This window comes from Penicillium citrinum, assembly GCF_028827155.1.
Source record: "Penicillium citrinum strain IBT 23319 chromosome Unknown utg000011l:1.0-294111.0:1.0-294243.0, whole genome shotgun sequence".
NCBI classification, from domain to species: Eukaryota; Fungi; Ascomycota; class Eurotiomycetes; order Eurotiales; family Aspergillaceae; genus Penicillium; species Penicillium citrinum.
In genome coordinates this window covers 14,764-31,525 of record NW_026622696.1, presented here as the reverse complement: position 1 = coordinate 31,525, position 16,762 = coordinate 14,764, and the positions used below count along the sequence as shown (strand labels likewise).

Here is a 16,762-nt window from a genome sequence, read left to right as displayed (position 1 = left end):
TGCTACAGTGGCTACACATAATCAAGCTACTAATGTTATATATTGCCACAATAGAATATACTTCGGTGGAGCATCGCTGGATATTAAAGAAAGCACAGGCTAAGAAAGAGAGAAACATATGAATTGAATTACACCGACTCTAAATGCCTTGTGAGAGTGATACAAAGATTTTTGCATATTAAAGATCGTCGATTTCAAGCAGCCGAAGAGAATGAAGTATGTATAATGTATGGAAAGCTACCAAAGTGGATCCTAGATTCAACAGTAAAAGAGAAGAAACAAAACTATAATCAACAAGAATTGTTCATGTGGGAATATGTTGGAGAAATTTGGATTTTAGTGCAGAGATTTCCAACCCCAGAGAACAAAGAGGGCATAGGATAGGAGTCGGTATGCAGTTCCGATAAATATGAGAAATCTGAATGGATATCAATCCCACGTCTTAAATCAGACCGGATACCAGGAGAAAGAATCGAAGGGGCAGATACATACGCGATATCCATTGCCATTCTTCCTGCCTTAAACCCGGTATACGCAAATGCATCCCCAAGGTCGTAAAGATATCCCAGGGGATTTATATTCCCCTGCACGAAAGCTTCTGAAAACCACGTCTATATAGTGCAGGCCGAGATGTCACTCGCAATTAGCTCTTGTGGTCGGGTTTATACAATATATATGAAAACAGTGGACAGGAGAGAAACTTACCGCTGGCCATGCATACCAGAACCATGCCAGATGCCAATCACGCACGGTAGATAGCCGCGGTGCACTCCCACTTAGAGCCGATGTAATGAGGCTTAGAAGCATGCAGAGGAGGGGGCCGTCTTCGCGGCGGACGAGGGCTGAGACGATGAAGCCGAGGCCATATATACCTACAGGAAAGAAAGGTCAGATATGACGAGTGATATGAAATAGGATGTTAATAAGGAACCCAACAGGAGAAGCATTGACTTACAGTAGTAGTGTAAAAAGACAAGGGTGAGCTGAAGGTGGAGTGAGATCATAGGATCTCCGAGAAGCATGTAGAATGCGGTAAAATGCATGGGGTGCCTTTTCCAGGGGGGGGTTACATTCTTAAATGCGAGTTTGAGAGAGCCTCCGCTGCCTTTTGCGAGAAGGGAAAAGGGAAAACGCGCGCCAATTGAGAGGTACTGAAGCTCTCATAAAAGCACAGCCCACCTATCTGAAAATAGTCCTTAGCGAACTGAATCCTATAGCATCTTATGCCACAATGTCATATCTCCCGAAATTAGTGGCCATCATGGCGACAGAGTATCTAGTCGCCTCGGTCACTCTAGCCTTCACTGCGAAGGAATCAAGGGTGCGAATATTGTGACTGTTATTTCTCTTCTCTCTAGCAACTGTCGAGACGCGGTCTTGTCATTTTTGTCGGGCCCTGAACTGCTGCGAGGAGTCTTCGCATTCTCTTGTCTCATCAAGACGCTTCATTTCGTCAGTCTCTTCCTCATTCTTCGCGTGGATATCAGCGAACTTCTTAGCAAAACCAACAAGCCATCTGCTTGCTTCTTCGCTGCCTTGAATTGTGTCACGAGTACTCGCGGTATCGGAACGCCTTGGGAGGTGAAGACCCCAATACACCAAAACCATGCCCCACCTTCAAATCATCCCCGTGAAACAAAAGGCATATACATCGCCAAAACCGTACTTACTTTTACCTGGCAATTCACAGCCCTCGACCTTCTCAACTTCGGCGCCGTCCGCTTTTTTCAGCGAGAATGGCCTGTTGCCCTGTCTGCAGGTGCGGAGTTTCTCGGGCCAGGTTCGACTAAGGAGCAGCTAATGGCGCGACTTCCACTGTCGTTTCTGCTACTGATCAACCTGCGCTTGTTATTCTCAATGATCTACAAGATTAATTTGCTAGTGTCTATTGTATTCTTCTCAGGAACTGCGGACTCTTGGCCGCCGCTCTTTGGCAGATTGTGGGTTCTCAGGCGCTTTAGGATTAGGGATTGTTGGGCGTATGTTTTCTCTTTTTCAATCGAAATATATTTTTATTGACGAATTCGCAGCATATACTGGCATAGCCTCCTCCGCTGGCCTCTCGTAACAATAAGCAACGCCATACAACACCGCTTTATCCCCGCCTCAGGCAAACTCCAGCAAATAATTCAACTCCACCTCATATTCTCCATTTCCGGAATCCTGCACATGCTAAGCGCGATATATGCGGGAGTGCCTGACAACGTCGGTGCCATAATGCTCTTTTTCGTGAGTAATGCCACTGTAATTTCCATCGAGGACTTCATCAGACCCCGGTCTCGAGTAGACAAGGACTCAGACACAGCGTGGACGCGTTTCCTGTGGGTTTTGAGCCTTCTTACATGGACATATATGTCTGTGCCTTTGTTCGCATATACTGCCCTGAGATTGCCCGTTGAAACGAATGAGATTATGCCAGTTAGCTTGGTAGAGAAGGTTGGGTGGCGTGTAATGGCTGGAGTTGCTACTGTGGGGTGGGCTGGTTGGACTTTGCTTGGAGAGAGTGTGTGATTAGACGCTGGACGATTGTACAAGTGGGAAGGTGGAAGAACTGACTCGGATAAACTTGATCAGATCAGAGATGTGGTTGTGCTTTGGTCTATGGTGATCCATGATACATTGAGTCAATGGCTGGTGTACGGCCCAATTACTCAAATCCCTGTCCACAGCTGCATATTCTTCATCGCAATACGCGGCTTCGCGTAGGGGCTTCTGGTTATATACTCCATAGATGGCTTATCACATCCCACGCATGCGAAGCACAGTACAGGAGCACCAATAACTTTCTTTCGTGTCTGATAACTGGACTTCAAAGAAACTCAAATATCAGTCCCTCTGCTTTAATCTAACAAGAAGAGGTCCCTTGTCCCAAATTAGGAATGCCCGTTGATCATCCCAGTCATGACACCCTGGCGCAAGCTGAACATCGAAGCTCCAAAGAACCCGTGCAAGGATGAGCCCGACTTCCATGTACGCCATGCTATGGCCTTGTCAGTTTCATTTAGTCGTTCCTTCAATGTGAACATAGACATTATCGGAACGAAACACGAACCTCTTACCAGGACAGCCTCTTGAACCTAGAGAAAAAGGCTGCGTAGCGCCCTTTTTATCGTTATTTCCATATGACAGATCGTTTAGCCATCGCTCTGGAATGAATTCGTCTGGTCTAGAGAAGTTTGATGGTGATCTGGAGGTAGCCCATGACGGGACAGCGACAGTTGTCTGTGAATTTGTTAATTCATACCACAGAAAAGACACAAGCAAGACATGAAGGACCTTTTCTGAAACATATCGCCCGGATATTATCGCACCACCCGCCGGAATTGTACGTGGCATGCCCAGCGGCACTGGTGGATACAACCGCAATGCTTCTGTAATGACACTGTGAAGATATGGAAAGCCTGCTAACGAGGAATAGTTTATCTGAGAAGGCAATGAAAAGCGCTGTCGCACTTCAGAGGTAAGCCGTTGATATGAATCTGGGTGTTTCAGAAGAAAATGTGCATCCGGACAACAGCGTAGCGGTCGTTTCGCTTCCAGCCATCATCAGAAAGCTGTAGTTTGATAGCATTTCCTCTTCTTGTAAAACAGTTTCGGGGTCATTGCGGCAGCTGTTTTGAATATGGGTCATAAAGATCGGTTTATTCTGCTCACTCCCCTTTTGTATGTACTCAGAGAGAGCACAGTACTTGATATCACGATGTCCCAATGAGTTACGATATAGGAAAAGCACAAGAGGTTTAAGTAGCATCGCAGCGGAAGGAAAAAACTTCGGGATGGAGAGAAAAGCCCAAGCCTTAACCGTTCCAAAAAGCACTTCTACCCACGGATGATAGCTCGCTTCCTCAAGACACCCAAGTGGTTTCCCAAACAGCTCGTGCGCCATGAAATCAAAGATAACATAATTGAACCACTTTGTCAAATCCACATAAGCATCTTTTTCATCTTTGTCTGAGCACTGATGCTCTAGCCTCTCTATCAGCTTGTCAACATAAGTCCGCAGAACCTTTTCATGATCTCTCAGCGCTGAGTCAGAGAATGCACGCAGGATCGCCTTTTTCTGTCGCCGATGGACTACATCCGGCGCGACAGCAACGCTTGCCGCTTTCTTCGACGACTGATAGAATCGCATATCCTTGCCGAAATTGCTCGAGCGACCGTAGATATCCTTCCAAGCTTGCTCGTCGCTATAGCTCAATTCATCGGGGGCGATGCGGACGACATCGCCATATCGCTCGTGAAGGGTGCGCACATAACGATGAAGATGGCCCTGCATGTAGGCTATTATGTACGGGATTCTAGAGATGGTAGGAAAGAAGAGACCTGGATAACTGCTCAGTGGGTGGAGGCAGCGGTTGTAGATTACTGTCCACCCCGCATAGAAAAGAATCTTTTCGGACGGGCATGTTAATTACCGGAGCAAATATGATAGTCTAGAGAACATACGGCTAGGAGGCATAGTTGCGCAGTATTTCCGACAAACAGTGCTAGAGACATCGTGTTATTTGGCAGTTTTTTTTTCTGAGGATTTTGTTGATATCAACTCGTCGAAACAAAAAAAAAAGTGATTCCTTTGAGATCGCCCATTAAGCAGACTCTAGAGGGAAAGTGGGAATGACAGAGTAAAGCAGGAAGCAGTCCACTTACGTGCATGAAGTATGGAGCCCTTCCTTGCGCTTGATAATAGTTCTCTTGCAGAAACTCGATGTGCTCCACTTTTCAATATTCAGCTGTCCTTCCGCCAATCAAAATTGGTTCTTGGGTTTTGCATAGATCAATATATCTCGTGAAGAAGTCTGAGCGTCGTCGATAGCGGTCAGCAAAACTCAAAAATCGGACTATTGTGGAGCCTCGTTCTGTCTAATCTGTACTCCGTAGGCGGCGCGATGTCCCGAACTTTGAAATAGATTAATATGATTGTGCCATGGCATTGGGTACTATATATAAGCGATTTGTATTGACGTAGAATTAATTAGTTTTACTTATTCCTTAACTGCTCGTACCTGAACATCTGCATTACACCTCTCTATCTTCTGCTATTGGTCCTAAATTTGATCTACTACTGTACTCACTCGACAAGATGACCATCGCCAATGACGCCAAACCACGTAAAATTACGATCCTTGTGGACCTCGGGGGGCGTCCTCTTTCAACCCCCTGTGCACTGCACACTAGCCGCGACCAACTCATCTGTGAAACTAGGTAGGATCATGTCAACCGCAACCTGGATAGATTACGAGGTCGGCAAACTCGACGATGAGCAGTGCTTCAACAAGCTCGCCGAACAGTTCGGCTTTAAAGCAAGTGATCTCACAGCCATGATCCACAATCTCCGCGAAACAACTACCTATGACAAGGAGATTCTATCGACATTCAGAACCCTAAAACAGACACCTGGGGTAGAGATTGTCCTCGTGTCCAACATCTCAGCGATGGATTACCAGGCTCTATGCAGAGTTTTTGACGATGAATTCTGGTCTACATTTGACCACGTCTTCACCTCGTCGATGCTGGGTGTCCGCAAGCCGAGCCCCCGTTTCTACCGCCATGTTCTGCGAGTCCTTCGCACTGCGCCGCAGAGCACGTTTCTCATTGATGATCGACAAGACAATGTCCTCTCGGCTCGATCAATTGGTATGCGTGGGTCAGCTGAACTTGTGGATCTACCACGTAGACTCACTAATCTCGTTGGCGATCCTGTTGAGCGGGGCTTGACATATTTGCGAAAACAAGCGGGAGAATTCCCTTCTATTACGCAGGAGGGGGTTGTGATTGAGGAAAATTATGCTCCACTCTTGATTCTGGAGGTGTTACAAGATCGGTAAACTACGCACAATTCATCTATTAATATTCAATGACTCCATGCTAACTCCGATCAGGAGCCTGGTTGATGTGAAAATACCGCCGCGTCTATGGAATTTCTTTTCCTGAATGCCCAAATATACCACCAAGGTGTATCCCGATGACCTCGACACAACATCGCTTGCACTGAGAACACTCAATTATGACGCAGATCTGGCACATTCATTACTCGACGAGATGCTTGAGTATGTTGATGAGGATGGTTTCGTCCAGGTACAGAATTCCTCTCCAAATCGAAATTCAAAGACAAATATAACCAACTAACGCGCAAACCAGACCTACACCGACTGATCCCGCCCTCGCGTCGACGCAGTAATAGCTTTGAATGTTCTGATTGCATTCTATATCTATGACCGCGGCTACGAGCTGCCACAAACCCTCGACTGGATACACAGTATCCTTATTCACCGCGCGTATATCGACGGCACGCGCTACTACTCGACTGCCGAGTGGTTCCTGTACTACCTCAGTCGCCTCCTTGCCAGGTCCACCGACCCACTTTTGCACGAGAGACTAGGGCCCGCTTTGCGGACTCGTATTACCGAGCGGATTGGAGTAAATGGCGACGCAGTTTGCCTTGGAATGCGGCTCCTGACATGCAATTCTTTAAAGATAGAGAATTTTCAAGATAGGGAGCGCCTGGCCGAGATGCAGTGCCAGGATGGCGGGTGGGAGGCGTCGTACATGTATCTTTTCCCTTCAGAAGGGAAGGAAATTGGGAATCGCGGGGTGGCAACGGCTTATGCAGTTGTTGCGCTGAGGGATGGGGTGTAGATGTACAGTGAACGAGTGCGTATATGTAGATATGGATGAGTAGCATGGTGGGATCTTGTCCGAGTGATAGATCCGATTTATTAGGAATGGCGTTTGTGTGCATGCTTTGGGCTTGGTTGTGGGGGCGTTAGATTTTCTGTCCTTTTGCTATTCTCCTCTCCAGACGGACGTGTTATAGTTGACTGGTATAATGACCATGATCCCGAAAACTCTATGAACTGGTCTCAATCGAAAAAAGCTTGGGTTGTTTTCGTTGTTGGACTGTATATTTTCGGGGTGTACATGGCGGCACCTATCTATTCTCCCACTGTGAATTACTTCAAAGAAGAGTTCGGTGTGAATGCCGCCGGAAGCGATCCTTGGACTGGCTTTGTACATGTATGTGTCTCTTTGCGATCAGCAGGATTTTAATTATGGTGTATACTAATAGCAGTGATCACAGTCTCGGCTATGGAACTGGCCCTCTGCTGTTCAGTCCGTTGAGCGAAATCCCCCAAATCGGCCGCACACTCCCTTATGTTGCATCTTTCTTCATATTTTGTGTCCTGAGTATTTCATACTGCTCTTTTCAATGATGCGGTAGGATCTTATATTCTTCGTTTCTTGCAAGGACTTCTCGGTAGTCCTTGTTTAGCAACTGGGGGCGCGTCAATCAGCGATGTGTACTCTCTAATTGTTCTTCCATATGCGATGACTGTCTGGGTGCTGTCAGCTTATTGTGCTCCGGCAGTTGGTCCATTGGTCGCAGGATTTGCCATTCCAAAGTTAGGATAGAGATTCTCTATGTGGGAGATTCTAATCGCTGCTAGCCCTGTCATGGCTTTGATGCTCTTTCTGCCGTAGACTAGCTCAGCAACAATTTTATATTTCCGAGCGAAGTGTCTCAATCGTGTCAACAAATCAAATTCTTTCAATTTGGGCCTCCGATGTTATTCAGTCTCAATATACTTTTACAGACATTTTTACGGGGTCTCTTTTGGTCCCTATGAAGATTATATTCCTTGATCCTGCAATATTTTTTGCCAATGCCTATATATTGTTGATATATGGTATTTATTATTCTCTCTTTGAAGTATTTTCTATTGCCTATCAACAAATATATAGTTACAATTTAGAAGAGATGGGTTGTTGGCTCTTGTTGTTGGTGATGTTATATTTTTGTGGTCTACAATATCGATATTGCCAAGATATTTGTTCTACGAATCAGCAGCGGAAAAAAGGGGAAAACTGAAAATTCCCTGTTTCCGCTTTTAGTATGTGTTTTGGATCTCCAATCGGTCTCTTTCTGTTCGGATGGACGGCTTGGCCAGAGATCCACTGGATTGTTCCAATTATTGGTATTGTGATCTATCCGGCTTCTGTATTTATATTGCTGCAATGTATTTTCATCTATATTTCTAGCTGCTATCTATATTATGCCGCAAGTGCCTTTGCTGCGACGGACTTTATGCGCAGTGTTTTTGTATATGGTGCCGTTATATTCGCGAGACTGCTTTATCTCAATTTGGTCTGGGTAGGGGATGCAGTCTTCTAGCTGGACTGACCGTGGAGTTCATTATTGGTATTTATCTGATGTACAAGTACAGCGACAAGTTTTGTGCAAAGTCCAAATTCACTGCAAAGTGGTGATGGGAAACTATGACGCGAAAGGTTTCCAAGGGATCATGCGCGGAGAAATCGTTCTCCCCAGGCACCGCTTATAATGGTGTTTTGGGAATGCAGGTGGACACCATTTACACAATCTACACAATGCGATCTGATAGAGTCTTACGAAATCAGTTTGCTCAGTTTTAGGTGTTTATATAAATAGATGCAGAAAGTTTGTAGAAGCGGTTTGCTAGAACAAAATACGTGAAATTAACCTTCATCCAATTACAAGGACAGAAATGAGGTATTTGAATCATAAAAACTGGTAAGGTCTAGATTATGACCTGAACTTGGATCTATCAAAAATTGAAATCTTGCTCTTCTTGTAATAACCTGGTTGGAGTTGTCCAGCAAGTGTTCCTGGACAACTCCAAACGTTCATTCTTACCTGCACGGCATTCCCGATGTCATTTCTTTCCCCAAAGCGCGACCCTTTTTCGGAGAGACAGGCAAAACCGTCCACGTGAATTTTCTTTTTCAACTGAATCTTTGCCATTAGCCATATTGTGATACAGTCTTCTGAGGTTTCTGGAATTGGAAGTGTCGAAGTATGACATCAAACTATGAGGGCCTGCATGTTTGGTCTCAATTTGTTGACTGGAGGTCACGGCGGAAGCAAATAGTCTTCAGAAACACCTAGCTATGACGGTCACTACTGCGCGATCAGACAAAATTAGAGAAAGACACTAGAGATAGTATTCATAAAGATTGACAGATTTAGGACTTAAGGTTGGATAGTGCGGTGCATTACTTTGTGTGGATTGCAGGTTGCTCACCAGATATAGAAGCGAGGTAGGAAAATTGACTGCACGGAGTAGATGTTAGTAACTAGATAAGAGACAGATAGAAATACGGCAAGAGATACGGTTTTAATTCCTCCAAACTCACTAGAATACTGACGATATTGGCCCCTCAGGAGAGATTGATACTCGCTTTCTATTCCCAAAAAAAAAGAAGCCGGCCAGCCGATCCAGGGCGGATAAGAGGACCATTTTCTAAAAGCTTGCTTTTGGCTGTCAAAACCCTAAAACCCCATAACATTGCCGATTGGTCAATACCATTGATTTCCGACACGACGGACAGGTATTCACCCTTTTCCATTTAACCTATATGATAGCTCTATTCTATGCCCCAAGTCATGACGTACATGGTTGTCGACTAGAGTCTAGATTTCCGCCCGGCAATATAAGTGCTGACTCCGCCTCAAAACGATACAAGGCTTGGCTGTTAAAGACGGTAAAGATACAACGCCCAATTCTATCACCCTCAAATTTCCTATAAGTGTACTCCTTGATGGAGCAGGCTACAGCACCAGTTGGTCACAAGCGATCCCCGGAACACACAGAGGCTTGGATTCTTGGGAGTGATATTCCATCTCTAGCGTCAGCGATATATCTTATCGGTCATGCCAAGGTCCCTGCAACTAAAGTACATATCCTCGACTCACATGGCGCTGTTGGAGAAGTTCTTCATCCAACGGGAAATCCTTCCAGTGGATACGATCAGTTTGCGGGATGTTTACCCGTTCCTATTGGTGCTCCTTTGAAGGAGCTTCTAGCTTCTATCCCATCAGCGAAGGTCCGCGGGCGGAGTATACTGGATGAAATACAAACAACAAAGGCCAACAGAAAGTCTGTCACGCAGAAATCCAGAACCTTATTTCTTGTACAAGAGAATGGTACCTTGCGTGATGTCCTCACAACATCTTTGAACTTGGGCCTTAAGCATCGATTTCATCTGATGAAGCTTATGCTGACGGGAGAAAAGCGACTAGGAAGGAGTCACATAAAGGATCTTTTACCTGACAGCTTCTTTCAAAGCACATTTTGGAATATTTGGTCTGCCCAGTAAGTCATAATATCACAGGTATACCATCGGTTGCCAAAAGATCTATTCTGATTATCACATAATGAAACTGGATTAGATTTGGTTTTCAGCCCTGGCACAGTGCAGCTGAATTAAGGCGTTGCCTCCGACGATATCTCAGTGAATTTCATACCCTCGAAATCCTGAATTGCCTCGATATCACCGGCTACTATCAACGAGAGTCTATATTTCTTCCAATTTATCACTATCTCCAGAGCCTTGGTGTGGACTTCCGTTTCGATACTACCGTTAAGAATATAGTGATAAGTCCTGAAAGCGACCACCGGACTGTTACATGTTTGGACCTTATGCAGAGTGGAGCTGAGACATCCCAGAATATCAGTCCGCAAGACGTTGTGATTGCTACACTAGGGTCCACTGTTTCAGGCTGCGCAGTTGGGACAGATGAACATCAGCCAGTTTTGCAGTATATTGAACCCACCGAGCAGCTAGATGAAAGCTGGTCTATATGGCTTGAGCTTGAATCCACACATAGCAAGTTTGGCAATCCGTACAACTTTTGTACTCGTCAAACGCAATCGATGCTGGAATCGTTCACGATCACCACCGAGGACCTTGCCTTTTTCGACCACCTTATCTCCCTGTCGTATTCTGCGCCCGTTTCTGGAATGTTCATCATATTACGAGAAAGTCGCTGGAAACTCAATCTATGCCTGCCCACACAACCAGTTTTTCGAGACCAGCCTCCCAATGTGCGCATTCTTTGGGGCTTTGCTCTATTTCCCGAGAGCAAAGGGGACTTTATTGGAAAGCCTATGCTTCATTGTTCAGGTGCGGAGGTCATATCAGAACTCCTTTCACATCTCAACTTCACGGGACAGCTTATTCGACACACCGTACTCATCCCGCGTGTTATGCCAAGAATGAGTTCCATTTTGCTCTGTCGCGCCCAAGATGATCGCCCCTCCGTCATTCCACAGAAAATGTCGAATATTGGCCTAGTAGGACAGTTTGTGGATATTCCACATTATAGCTGCGTGGATATGAGCTATGGTGTTCTTGCAGCGGAAACAGCCGTTTCTTATATGATGGGTCTCCATAAACCTTCGGTCAAACTGAATAGTTCGTTTTCGACATTGCTAAAAGTGATGTTCTGGGAGTAATTTAGTGCTGCGCGGCCGGACTTAAAGTCGACAAAAAATTAGTTGCTTCGGATATTTTGTTTCAATATCGTGTCCTGCATTTAGCCAATTCGTCGTCTTAGCTTTATCCCCTCTCCCCCTCCCCAACAACAAACCTAACCCCCAGCACCTTTGTGCCAGAGATAGTAGACGCACTTTTACTGCCGAGGATAAAGTTCTTAACACTTGAAACCCTAAAGACATATGCTAAGGTCTGTAGACCGGTGCATCGCCAATAGGCCGCACAGATGCCCATCAATAGCCCTCAAAGTTCTATACTATAAAGACAGGTTCCACAGTCCCCGCGGGGCCTTTACTATGGCAGTCAGCACCCCCTTCCCCGCCACTTCCGCCGCCGCTCCTCTCTTCTATAGCTATTATAGATGGGAATGGCAGATACTGTTCGGTTCTCCCCATTGCGCGCTGCCCCAAGGGACCCGGTGCAGTGGGCCTGACTGCAAAACAGTGAGAGACCTTAAGTATGGGCAGAATCGGACCCATTTTGGATAAATGCACACTATTTTCTGAGGATGACTGCTAGTATTTTTTTTGGATAATCAGATTTAAACTCTGGCGAGTTATAGACTGACTCAAGTTCTTGTAATGGTTACTAAGTTGTCATGCTAGAGACCTGTGACTAGGCAAGGATATCGGATGATAGGGACCAGGTAGGATGGATTGGTACATAGACTGATTCTTGAAGAGCTCAAGGATTCTGAACATGTGTGTGATCTTATATACATTAGGGTTCGGGTGGACCTCTATATGCAGGTGATTCGAAAGGGTTTAGACTTCGGACCGATATCGAGTCCTTGGGGTGTTGTATTCCCTTTAAACCCCGTGACAATTAGTACCAATACATCTGCATTACTGCTAAACTTTTATGAAAATATGCATTTTAGCCAAAGCCCTAAATTTGTCCCACAACTGGGCCGGCCAATGGGTTTTGCACAGGTCTAGACTAAACACTCTAATTCTCTGTTAACCGCTTATGAGGACACCGTACAGGAGTTTGTGGATATTGCCGGGACATTCCTTATCACATACAGCTCGATGAAGCTAATGGATTTTCCTATGGGCATCTACAAGTGGTGGATTTGTCAGGCATACATAATGTTCACTGAGATTATGGATCATAGCAGCTTATAATTGTATGCCGGAACAATAAAACCGTGGACTTTTCTGCTAAAGCTGTGCAATGTATACCCAGTGATCAAGTGCCACGATCTTCACCATCGCAAGGGCTGGAAGTACAGCCAGAATTATGGCAAACAAACTCAGACGTGGGATAAGCTTCTTAACACCGCTAACCTCGACATTAAGAAGCTTCCTGACAATGTTGACTATATTAATATAGCAATGATTCTCTGGCGGGAACCGGCTACAGATACTTGGACAATGTCGTTGCAAGATTGCTACGCCGAGTTACCTAAGACGATCACTTTGTGGCATGCGTCTGTGCTTGTTTGGATGGGATATAAGATGGATCCCTATACAGACCTCACTTGCATCAAAGGTGCTTTTGTTCAGACTGCAATACTGTCCTGCCTAGTCACATTACCAGAACCGCCGTCGTCGCACAGAAGACTTTCGAACCTTGACTGCAACGGTCTGGCTAGTGGGGATCCCAGAATTCCATATCCGGTAGCAAGTTACGACGTTTTTCCTCCTTTAGTTAAGTTGCTAGTTTTGACATCCTGGTGGGTAGTCTAAACCAGTCAGACTTGAATCAAAACATAGACCCCGAATTTTACTACGAGATCCACCATTCGTACGAAAAGATGTGACAGACGACACTATACTTGTATCATAAATCAGGTGTTTCTGAATACAGGGCACTTAAAGTACCGAAGGCAATGATAACATCCAGTGGCTCAATCCAAGTCGAACAAACTGTCGTGACTGAAACATCTACGATAAATTAAAACTTGGCAGTAATCGAAAGAAAAGCAGTACTTCAAGGAACGGCCACATTGCACAGTACCAAGATAGTCATGAAAACCAATGCTATCCTTTTGAGATACATCTACTCGTAGCAAATACTTTAGTGCGCGGTGAAATGGCAGAATCACGGGCTATAACTATTGTACCTCAATTCTTCCCAACTCCGCAAATTTCATGCCCTTGAGCTTTTTTGTCTGCATTATACCAACAATCTCACGCTTCACGAAGATGTTGTTTTATAAACGCAAGTTTCTTTGTGATCGAGACTACTAGGCTAACAAGAATGAAACCCATATTCACGAGTGGTTCTCCTCACAAATCGTGATACAAGTCCAATTCCGTATCCGCTAATCGCATCGTCACAGCAGAATGGTTGCTTGCATAGGAAAGTGTCAGCAACTCCACGTTCAAGAAGGTCAACATACAGGGATGCTTATACAGAGCCTGTACCATGTTTTGGTTTATGGGTGGCCCAAGTTGAGATTAGGGTGACCAAGGAGACGAACTGTCGAAGTCGTATGGGAGCGCAAATGACGGGTCTGTAAGTTCTCCATACAGCTCTGTAACAGGCTGCGGTGCGGTTGAGGTACTCTGATTTTGGAAATTCCGAAGCTTTTCATTTGGTCTTGCCATAAATAAATGAGAATTCACTGATATAGGTGAGTAATACCCCGCTGTATTAAGGCTGGTCGTGGTAGGCGGTCCAGTCTCCACGCACTGGCGCTTCCGCCTCATACCTTGTTCCGACATCCATGATGATGCGCCAGAGTCAATCGTGGGGTGTACTGGAATTCCTTGGCTAAAATACGGATTTTTAACATGGGAGAGCGGCCAAGGGTTGCTCGGGGACAAGCCCGGGGGTAGATTGCAAGGCGTGAAGGGACATTGGTGTGTGTTAATTTCGCAAATAGGGCATATAGCCGTGTTTTCAGTGGGCTGTACCAGTTTGTGGTTGGATATCTCTTCAATTGGGGTCCTTTTTGTCCTTTTTCCGCTGCATGCCCTTTGACTGACAGGGATCTCCAACGAGACGGGACAGTTCGCTGCTACAATTGACACCATGGTGTTCACATCTATAGGCCGTTAGCTTTATGTCTGGATGTAGTACTGCTGGAACATATACTGTTGTACCCCACTAAAAGCTTCTCTTCCTCTTCTCTAACCTGGTAGATCTCATCGAGTATTTCTAATCGGTTGGCTGGGGAGATTTGGCGACGTATAGTCTGGTCGGCTTCTTTGAGTCTGCGGGCGGTAATTCCATGGCTGGTTTGGAGCTCGCAAAGAATGTGAACTAGAAGCCTAATGCGTTCTTTTATTTCAATTAGTGGTCTTCAGCAAGTAAGTGAAAGATAATGCTCTCTTACCGGCCTTTAGCAGATGATCAGGCTCGCGGTGATTCACTCCAGACGGCCACCAAGGTGGCTTGCTCGCATCGGGCTCCAACTGTTGAGTCTTACCAGCGACAATCTTCCGTCCATTATAGGGATAGTGGACTTGCTTGCGTGGCTCAACAAGCTTGACGTAGGCCTTTGCCAGGACTCGGCAATTTGTCTGCTGTAGATTTTCGAAGGCCTTCTCGTAGTACTGACGAAGAAAGTATTTATCTCTAATCGGGATTAATTTTTTCTGCTGCCCATTCATACCGAGTTTCCGGCTCCAGGTCTTCTGCGTGGGTTGTTGTTTGATAACTTGCTTAGACCAGCGATGCCAGAGCTCCTGCTCGGCAGCTTGTTGCTGTGGCCACACTGCTGGCTGGATTAAATTCATTGAGCGCACAGGGACACTATTATATCCTTCAGGCCTCAGAGCCTCCGTTCCATTAGGACCACTGTTTAGGTATGGGTTGATACTGATCTGTCCACTTGGTGGTATTCTTGTTGATGATAGCGCTAGGGTTCCCTGCTTGGCTATTTCAGATCAACCCCCAGTACTGCATTCGACAGAGAATTTAACACTTACATAGGGACTGTGATTGTACGGCCTCGTTTGACCGCTCAACAGCTCGCAGAAAGGCATCTGTGACCCTCGGGGATAGAATTGTCTCGCGGCTATTAGCAATGGACTTGGAAGCTTCCTGGCGTAGGTTGCCGGCCCAGTCCATATAGATGAGGGCAAAGTGTGGATAACCCAGCTCATCTCCCTTGTTCTGCATCGGCATTGTTGGCGACGCCTATATATAGTTAGTGTTTCTTTTCCTCTTCTAAATCTCTCAGCTAGGGCACAGAGGAACGATACCATGCAAACAGGCTCACCAAATGAGTTCTGAACTCCAGATTTACCGCGTTATTATCCAAGCCAGGTTCAGGAATAGAGAGGAAGAGAAAAAAGAACAAGCTATATCCAAGGATGATGTGCGATGGATTGAGGAGTACACAGCAGTATTGAGTGGGCAGGAGGGAAGTGTGGTCGCTACCAGTATCCCGCTGAGAGGAAGGAACGCCTAGGATTTGAGGAATTTATAGGCGATCTCCTCAACCTCCAGCTACCCTCATTTTGGTTTGCCATATAAGTAGGAGGTACATAGTGTGGAGAAACGCAAATCCTAGGCAGGAGGAGCTACGTGAGAGGTAGGAAGGAAAAAGTACGGACAGCCGCCAAGTGATATAGTTATTATCCGCTAGGCACACGCACTGTATTGAAACCGTTCCCCTACGGTAAATTTTTGACATTATCCAATCGTAATAATGTCTTACTGCAAGAGTCCTGCAAGGCGGATAGACCTCTACAGCGCTAAGATTTCACGAGGTCGATCGCTGTCAGAGTGGGTCTGCCCTCCATGCGAGCTGTGTACTTCTGTTGTGCTACAAGATCGGCTTGGAGTGCCGGGCAACTGGAAATCCTTTGATACTTTTGTGTGTGTGTAACGAGATAATCATACAAAGTATACCGCCGGGGAATATCGCTATAGGAAACAGTAGAACGCTCTGAGCATTTGTAACGCTCCTCATTAGGAGCTGACCTCTGGATTATCTGTAATGTAGATAGTAGTTCGAGATAACTACGGGAACTAAATACTGTTCCGTTCCTGAAGCACGGTTTGCTGGAGCAGAAAACGACTATTTCCTTGTGAGGCCTTGGAATGTAGATCAGTGCCAGCCGTTTGTACCAGAAGCAGGGACTTGGGTCTTATCTGCACTGTCTACATTTCTGCGATTTTCCGATTGCTGCTTTTAGCTCTGTGCATTTTTATACAGGTCAGACACTGGAATGTTTGATTAACGCGGGCATCGTTTGACTGCGAACCACCTAGGCTAAGGGTAGTAGTTGCCCTAGTCAAGACAGCTAATGTAAGCTTGGGCCTGATCGGAAATCTATCGTTGTTCTGATCCTCTGTGACTGGCAGAAGCAGCTGCTGTCATTCCATTCCACCTTAGTACTACAACTTTGACAGCCCAAGTCCATAAACCTTTTGCGCAAGGAAAGGATCCCACCTGTCTTCCTGGAAACTGAGAAAAATGGCATCTTTGGTGAAGTTTATCGCTCGTTGTGCGCTCCCTTGTCAAGCTGCGCGTTGCGCGCCTCAGATG

General features: G+C 45.8%; 7 protein-coding genes across 7 annotated transcripts; 3 read left to right on the top strand and 4 right to left on the bottom strand.

The window, feature by feature from the left end:
- Positions 1-336: 336 nt before the first annotated feature.
- On the bottom strand, positions 337-1,022 carry N7469_011536 (uncharacterized protein; the record flags this gene model as incomplete). The annotated part of the gene is made up of 4 exons (XM_056650441.1): positions 337-418; positions 493-611; positions 706-872; positions 956-1,022. The coding sequence occupies 4 exons, from the start codon at positions 1,020-1,022 to the stop codon at positions 337-339; spliced, it is 435 nt and encodes a 144-aa protein (XP_056494950.1).
- Positions 1,023-1,380: 358 nt separating this feature from the next.
- On the bottom strand, positions 1,381-1,608 carry N7469_011535 (uncharacterized protein; the record flags this gene model as incomplete). The annotated part of the gene is made up of 1 exon (XM_056650440.1): positions 1,381-1,608. One exon carries the CDS (start codon positions 1,606-1,608, stop codon positions 1,381-1,383), a length of 228 nt encoding a protein of 75 aa, XP_056494949.1.
- Positions 1,609-2,901: 1,293 nt separating this feature from the next.
- On the top strand, positions 2,902-3,271 carry N7469_011534 (uncharacterized protein; the record flags this gene model as incomplete). Its single annotated transcript, XM_056650439.1, has 2 exons — positions 2,902-2,990; positions 3,130-3,271. The coding sequence occupies 2 exons, from the start codon at positions 2,902-2,904 to the stop codon at positions 3,269-3,271; spliced, it is 231 nt and encodes a 76-aa protein (XP_056494948.1).
- A 183-nt stretch (positions 3,272-3,454) lies between these two features.
- N7469_011533 (cytochrome P450 monooxygenase) lies at positions 3,455-4,276 on the bottom strand (the record flags this gene model as incomplete). The annotated part of the gene is made up of 1 exon (XM_056650438.1): positions 3,455-4,276. The coding sequence occupies one exon, from the start codon at positions 4,274-4,276 to the stop codon at positions 3,455-3,457; it is 822 nt and encodes a 273-aa protein (XP_056494947.1).
- Positions 4,277-5,210: 934 nt separating this feature from the next.
- N7469_011532 (HAD family hydrolase) lies at positions 5,211-5,825 on the top strand (the record flags this gene model as incomplete). The annotated part of the gene is made up of 1 exon (XM_056650437.1): positions 5,211-5,825. The coding sequence occupies one exon, from the start codon at positions 5,211-5,213 to the stop codon at positions 5,823-5,825; it is 615 nt and encodes a 204-aa protein (XP_056494946.1).
- A 3,751-nt stretch (positions 5,826-9,576) lies between these two features.
- N7469_011531 (oleate hydratase) lies at positions 9,577-11,273 on the top strand (the record flags this gene model as incomplete). Its single annotated transcript, XM_056650436.1, has 2 exons — positions 9,577-10,130; positions 10,208-11,273. The coding sequence occupies 2 exons, from the start codon at positions 9,577-9,579 to the stop codon at positions 11,271-11,273; spliced, it is 1,620 nt and encodes a 539-aa protein (XP_056494945.1).
- A 2,926-nt stretch (positions 11,274-14,199) lies between these two features.
- N7469_011530 (DUF2841 domain-containing protein) lies at positions 14,200-15,393 on the bottom strand (the record flags this gene model as incomplete). Its single annotated transcript, XM_056650435.1, has 4 exons — positions 14,200-14,308; positions 14,367-14,544; positions 14,600-15,142; positions 15,195-15,393. 4 exons carry the CDS (start codon positions 15,391-15,393, stop codon positions 14,200-14,202), a joined length of 1,029 nt encoding a protein of 342 aa, XP_056494944.1.
- Between the last annotated feature and the right edge of the window lie 1,369 nt (positions 15,394-16,762).